This window comes from Macadamia integrifolia, chromosome 8 (assembly GCF_013358625.1).
Source record: "Macadamia integrifolia cultivar HAES 741 chromosome 8, SCU_Mint_v3, whole genome shotgun sequence".
Classification (NCBI taxonomy): domain Eukaryota; kingdom Viridiplantae; phylum Streptophyta; class Magnoliopsida; order Proteales; family Proteaceae; genus Macadamia; species Macadamia integrifolia.
Genome location: NC_056564.1, coordinates 23982890 through 23990563, shown reverse-complemented (window position 1 = coordinate 23990563; position 7674 = coordinate 23982890). Strand labels below are relative to the sequence as shown.

General features: G+C 40.9%; 1 protein-coding gene across 1 annotated transcript; it reads right to left on the bottom strand.

Annotated features, from left to right (window-relative positions):
• Positions 1-2459: 2459 nt before the first annotated feature.
• On the bottom strand, positions 2460-5529 carry LOC122085390. The gene is made up of 3 exons (XM_042653787.1): positions 5220-5529; positions 2682-3188; positions 2460-2590 (listed from the first exon to the last, which is right to left on the bottom strand). The coding sequence occupies exons 1-3, from the start codon at positions 5358-5360 to the stop codon at positions 2558-2560; spliced, it is 681 nt and encodes a 226-aa protein (XP_042509721.1). The 5' UTR covers positions 5361-5529; the 3' UTR covers positions 2460-2557.
• Positions 5530-7674: the final 2145 nt, after the last annotated feature.

Sequence of the window (7674 nt, the reverse complement as noted above, 5' to 3'; positions counted from 1 at the left end):
AGAGAGGGAGAGAGGTGGGCGAGATAGGGAATGATGATAATCTCTCTAAAGCTGGGCGATCCCAGAGCTGGTTCTCTTGGTCTCAGTATCCATGTTGACCCTGCAATCGGCAAGCTCTCAGCTCTTGCGGAGCTCTCCATTGTTCCTAGAAAAATCATGGGTTCTCTTCCACAAACCTTATCTCAGCTAAAGAACCTTCGATTCCTCGTCATAAGCAAGAATTTCATTTCAGGCGAGATACCAACTTCTCTCGCCGATCTTCGGAACCTCCAAACCCTTGATTTTAGTTACAATCAACTCACCGACGAGATTCCTCCATCCATCGGAGCAATCCTTTTACTATCTAATGAAGAGGATTTGGTAAAAACATGAGTTTTAGTCATTAGGGTATAATGATCATTTTAATTCTTTACTATTAATTGACGGACGATATGTGGTCTGAATCTAATTTGGTGAAATATAGGGAATGTTCTTATAATTGTGACATTCTCCAGAGAGTGACACAGTAAATTTCCCTTTCAAAAGCTATAAACCAGTGGTGTTTCACCTAAGGTTTAATCATTAATAAAAATATTTTTTCAACTTTAAGGGTGCCGTGATATTGTCAGAATCTCTAATGGAAGTTTATATAATTTATTCTTTTTTAAGTATTTGACCATTTCTTTGATCATCCCGCCTGCATCCAACACCTTTTTTTTTTTTTTTTTTTTTTTTTAAACAGTTACCAATTGGGTGCGGAGGAACTTGGCCGTGTCTCATGTCGTAGAGCGCAAGCTTAACCTCTCCTTACTTGCAGGTCTTGAGCCCCCAGTCTATGTTGATCCAGAGGATTTTGGTTTCAAGCACAGCAAGCATCTTGTTGATGCAATCCGCAAGCACAGCAATCATCTTGTTGACGCGATCCGGAATCTACTCTTAACGGACGGCAACCTAGGGGAGTAGATACATATACAAACCAAGTCCAACAGAACAGACATTGCCAAGACACCAGACCTTACAGGTTTCAGGTTAATTTTCGAATAGACCCAAACTGCCCTCATCGTAAGTGAAATTTCTCTGCCATCTGCAACTCTTACCAGGGAAGCAGGCCACGCCGAGCAGACCATTTAAGTGGATGGAGTCTACCAAGGCGTTAATACCCAGCATACCAATGGAGTTGTCTCATTATAAGGTATGATTCTCAAGGTAGACCACTCAACGCACGCAACCAAATCACTTGACATGACCACCTTGTTGGATTCGATAGAGATCAAACATGTACAGCAGGGGCTGATTCAGTTGCAGATTTAAATGATTTTCTTCTGTGTCTCGTGTCCTGATTGCTCAAATTCAGAAAGGAGCATTGCGGCTATGTTATTGAACTCTTAAGAAACCAAAACTGAAGTCCCTATTTAGACACAATTGTTTACTGCAACACAGATCATAGAGAATACCAGAAATTTCACCACCACACGCAATAGAAAAAATAAATACATCATGACCCATAATTCGTAGTTGGATGGGATTACCAAGCCCAATCCAAAACCCAGGAAAGGAAAAAAAACTAAGATGGAACAGGGCTAATTTTAGGCGGGGAAGCAAACAAAAAGTAAGGGGAAGTAATGACAACACTAAATGGCAGATTAACAAGGAAATTTATCATGTCAAACTGTGTGCTTCTTCGACACCATAGATTATGACCACAGGGCAGGGTGGCCCATGATGCATAGTACCTATTACATCGGTTGCACAATCCATAGAATGGATATGTCTCTTCTTCTAATCTCGACCAGCAATCTTGTTAACAATAGGGTAAACATCTGTCAATAAGGACTTATAACAGGATGTCAATCTTTTAAGGGTAATTTACAACGCCACCCCCTAGAGAATACCACTATTATAAGAACACCCCCTCTGTTTCACCAAATTAGACTCAGACTCCCTATCGTCAGTTACTGTTAAACGAAGAATTAAAATGACCGTTATACCCTTATGTGGATTTATATCTCTTAAGCATTTCCTTCCTTTGCTTTTGCGATGCCTGTCATGCCACCTCAGCCTCCCTCACTGCGATCGTTGTTCTCGCTAACCGCCACGCCACTCCTGCCACTACCGTTGTTGCTACCACCACCTGATCCTCCCAATACCAATAATCACCACAACCATAGTGGCTCTCATCTCATCCTACCGATTGTCGGTGCTGCCGCTGCAGGGATTCTCTTTGCAAAGTCAGACGGGGTCACTCGAACCTGAACACGAGGAAGAAGATGAAGGAGCAGGAGCTGGTTCGCTCTTGTCACTGACCATCATAACTCTGTTCTCCTTTAAAGGGTAAATTACCCTTTGTTTTAAAACCCTTTATCTGTTTAAAAAAGAAGAAAAAAATGAGAGTTGCTCCTGCTCCTTCGTCATCAGAGCTGGTTCCTTCTCCTTTAAAGGGTTTTAAAACAAAGGGTAAAAATTGATGGTCAGTGACAAGATCTCATCATAACAAAAGGTATTCTTAACTCTGTTCTCCTTTAAAGGTTGGGAGAAGATCTCATCATCATTTTTAGTACTCCTTCTCTTCAAAAATATGCTACAACCCAATCTTCCATTTGCATGGTACAATCTGGCAAATCAAAGAAGAGAATTAGAATTAATTACAAATGGGTTTTCTTCCAGTGAGGCTAAAATAAAAACCATTAAGATTACAAACTCACTTGGGTTGGGTTTTTCTTTTGTGGGAAAATGCAGGGAACAATTGCAGAGTCAGAGCCAGCCAGATGATATTCATGCATGATCCAATTGGTTCTAGACCCGTAAGGAGGCTTTCCCCTGTAGAAAACCAGGGTCTTCTTTGTCCCTACTACGTGGTTGGTTTTAGAAGCTACGATTTTCCTATCAATTCTAGTGGCCTTCCAGTAACCAGAACCTGTTGCTGTCAAGAAATCGCCTTTAAGCTTATGGATTCCGACTCTACAGGGTGAGCGGGAGTTCCAGAATGAGTTGTCACTCGTTGGGAAGATCGATTGTGACCATGTGGTGTCCCTCCTTGATTCCGATGACGACGAAGACTGGGAATGAGAGGATGACGAGGAACAAAATTGACTGAGAGTCACTGCTGGTTGCCGTGAGTTCTTGCTGGTCGCCGCTGCCGCCATCCATCGTCGATGCCGCTGTTGTTGCCATCGCCGCAATCTTCGGTGCTCTGAGTCGTTGGTCCAAATCTGTCGATTTGGGAGAAGGTAAATTAAGTGAATTATTACATGGGTATTTTAGGTATTTCATATTTAGTAAGGATATTTTGGTATTTAAAATAAAACATATTTGCTGGCATCAGCATATGTGGTATATTCCTTAACAGTAACTGACGGTAGGGGGTCTGAGTCTAATTTGGTGAAATAGAGGGGGTGTTCTTATAATAGTGGTATTCTCCAGGGGGTGGCATTGTAAATTATAAGGACTAGCAAAGCCACTACAAGTAAGACATGAAAATTATAATCATGCCAGGAATTAGTTTTAAAGGAGGACAATCATGGAAGTTAACGTAAATAAGGGGAAATAACGACAAACAAACTTAAGACTAGAGGGGCTTACTAATAAGAGAAGACTTGAGGCTCTGTTTGTTTCGACGTAAATTTTTCACATGCAAAAATTTCCATTCCATTTTCCAGGGTTTGTTTGCAAGAGGCAAAATACTACATAAAAGAAAGTAAAATGAAGATGGGTTCACTATACTTAAGAAGTTCAGATTCAAGGCAACACCAAAAGAGTCAAGGACAGTAGCCCATCAAGTAAAATTTACTTCACAGTCAGTAATAACAAGCATACACAAATGTGCACACACCCCCATAAAGAAAAGAGAGAGAGAGACGAGTTTCTGAATCCACTGCCAAGCAATACCATGAGTCATTGCTGACCAAACTAATATAACCTTCTTGTCTTTAAACTACTTTATAGAAGTACCTAATTCATTTATAAACCCATTCAAGATCTCTCCCACCTATTTCGTCAAGCAGCTTCTGAGCATGTCAACTATTGAGCTTCATATAACTACAGAATGTTGAACTAGAGACCAAGAACAATGAAATCACAAGAAAAAGAAATGAGAACTGGAGCACAATTGATTCTAGGCGGATTAAGTCCAAAAACAAATCTCAAAATTTTGAGGTAAAAAAACTAGTCATGCTATATCCAGAGGCAAAATGTGTTCAAAATTCTCAAGCAATCGGACTATAATAAGCGTTGAAATCACTACAAATAGAGTTTAGCTCCTCTGGAAAACAAACCCAAAAATTACATATGGTTCCGTAAGGCAAAGTTCTGGGTTGTTAGCTTCAAATGAGAACACTAATCAAGCTTCCAGATCAAAATTCAGAAACCCGCTCTAAAGACCAAACAGATCAAGCAGAGCTCTAAAACAGTTAAAAAAAAAACTGTTTCAGATCGAGCAGATCAGCATTATTAAAGGGACAATAACCCTAATGGCAACTTAGGATGACATTTATATAGAATTACAAATAATCCCTGACTGGAAAAGTATAATAAAAAACATCCCAGCACTATATTCTCAATACACTCCTCAAGCTGGAGCCTAGGATATATATGCTCCAGCTTGGAACAGCAAGGAGATGTATAACCAGGAGAACCCAACTTTGAATAGATATTACCACAGAAGCCAGTACTCCACAACAACAGAACCAATGGAAAAACTCCTAGTAATAACACCAATATAAGCACAGGAGTACCCAATTTTGAATAGATATTACCACAGAAGCCGGTAGTCCGCAACAACATAGCCATAGAAAACGAAACTAAATATATTTCACAAAACAAAGGAGATATTCATTGATCAAGAACCGTTCCCATCACAGAAACCCTAGAAAACAAAATTTTGCAGTCAAAACCCCAAATTCCAGAGTCATCAGATCAAAAGAAAGAAATTATGGGCAAAAGAACGAAAATCTGACCAACAGAGCAGCCAGTACTCAGAAGTGAAGATGAAAGAAACCACAAACGTTCCAATCAATGTTGGGAAGAAAAGGTCGAATCCAGTACTCAGAAAGGAGAAAGTAGAACTCCAAATCCTAACAGCAGAGCAGCGATGGGGAGAGCAAGGAGTTCTGGCCTTCAACATTGGTGTTGAGGTCTGGCCATGGGCGGTCTTCAGCGTCGATGAGAGGAAGAAGGTTGCCCCATTTTTGTAATTCAAAAGTAGTCACCAAGAAAAAAAAGAAAGAGAGACAGAGAGAGATAACCTGTCCTAGCTCCATCTCGAAATGAAGAATTGGAGCAGCAGATTGTCTTTCTCTATACAGCTCTCCTACCACTACGTTCCAGAAGCCCGGATTGACACCCTCACGGAGGGGTTGGAGATGCAATTTGTTTGAGTTTCCCATGTTAAGAGGGTTCTGTTCTGGTTTCTTTGAAGAACTGGTATTCCTGCTCTTTTTTCTCGGGTTTCTTTGAAGATTTGGGAGAGACTGGTTTTCTCTGGTTTCTTTGAAGAACTGGTATTCCTGCTTTTTTTTCACTCTGGTTTCTTTGAAGAATTGGGAGAGAGGATTCTCTGGCTTTCTCTGGTTTCTTTCAAGAATTGGGAGAGGAATGAAGAGTTTTTTTAAAAAAAAAAAAAATGAGCGGGAGAGGTGGGGTGGGATGTGGGTAGGGGTGTCAACCGGTCAAGCCGGTTCGGTTTCGGTTGGACTTAATCGGGCTTGAAGACTTTCAAAGGCTACACCGTGTCCGCCCATTTAACTAATCGGACTTAGTTATTGAGGGCATGGTACGCTTTATATTCGGTCGGTTGGCCTCGGGCTATAATCGGGCCACCTTAATAGGGCTTTAGTCGGGCCTTAACCGGGCTACGGACATGTTTAATGTTAAACGGGCTTTAACCGGTTTTTAAACGGGCCCTCTTTAAAATGTGCTCTTATATTCCGTCCCACTCATGCAAGCCCAGAAAAATGACAATTAATCAATAAAAGATACCAAATATAACCATTATTTAAAATGTGAACATGTTTTTACTTTTTAATTTGGGGGGTAAAATAGGTATTCTACAATCATTAAAGGGTCGGGCTAGGCTGGTGCACAATAGGCCGGTCTCGATCGGGTGTTAAACGGTCGATCTCGGTCGGACGCCCGATGGTCCAAGTAGCAAAACCAAGACCGACCGTTTATAAACGGGCCGGGCTCAAGCCCGACGTTTAATAAACAGTCCGGGTCGGGTCGATCTATAAACGGTCGGTCCTGGTCGGTTTAGTCGGTTCAGGCCACGAATTGACACCCCTAGATGTGGGTATATTGCAGTTTGAGGTGCGGTGACCAGTTTGGCCATTATTATAATTACACCCAAACCTAAACCGTGGCTCAGAATTAGACCCAACCGGACATAAACCGTACAAACAAAAACATACATACCTCTTTCTTCGTTTTAGGTTGAGAGACGAAACCCTAAGGGGGTGTTTGGTTCGGTAAATCAAATGGTGTATGTATCGGATATGAATGTCAATCTTTTGATAGACATTCTTCTGAATTATGTTTCTTTCTGAAAAATCATTTGGTTGCCTTGAGGTTAGTACATGTTTCTCGCGGGTTGAGATATTGGTTTCCGTTGAGAACGTCTTTCCGTTTTCTCCTTTTATATTAGGTGGTAAAAAGGTTGCTCAAATCTGAGTTTACGTGTTGAGGTAAACTCAGATTTGATACACATCCTCTGTAATATGGTCATTCATGGGAAGTAGGATGCTCACTTATGAGGGTCATTCTAGTGGAACCAAACAACTCCAAAAATTAAGAATTATCATTCTAAAGAATGTCATCCAAAAGATTTACCGAACCAAACACCCCCTAAGGGGCTCCCCTGAAGCAGATACTTGAGAGCTAGACAGGTAATCTCCTTCTCCTTCTCCTTCTCCTTCTCCTTCTCCTTCTCCTTCTCCTTCTCCTTCTTCTTCTTCGTTTCAGGATGAGAGACTATGGAAGTAGTGACTTCTTCTCCTTCGTTTCTCCTTCTCCCTCCCTCCCTTCCTTATTCTCCGTTTCAGGTTGAGAGCCAGACTGGTAATCTCTTCTCCTTTCGTTTCCCTAATCTCCTTCTAAGAAGGAGAGACGATGGAAGTAGTGACTTCTCCTTCGTTTCTCCCTCACTTCTTCTTCGTTTCTCCCTCACTTCTTCTTCATTTCAGGTTAAGGGAGGAGGGAGGAAAAACCTAAACAAATGGAGTCGGTTTGTATTTTTAAGGGTTAAATGGGTTTGAAAGAATCCTAAACTTCCATGGAAACTCTTTGTACACATGTCGTGTATACGGTGAGAATTGGACAAGAATCAGTAGATTCAGAACAAGTGTCAGTCATTGATAAGTCATTGGGTCAATTGTGGATATAAAACTCATTATAATAATGAAGGGTTGGGTTTTCTAATTGGTCACCCTATATAGGAATATATTGAAGGGTTTCTTTTGCACCGTAGGATTTGAAACACATAGATATGATGTGTTGATTTAGAATAAAACAATATAGTATGAAATACAATTACATAGACATTGTTTATATATAGTATATACGTATAGACCAAGATTGAAAAAAACATTAGAATCCTCTTTTCTTCTCAAAACCCCATTTCCTCCCTGAGCTCCCGTTCAAAAATGGTTTTTCTTCTCCCATTCCGGCAACTCTAGTCATTGGCCGACGAATCATCCCCTTCCCTGA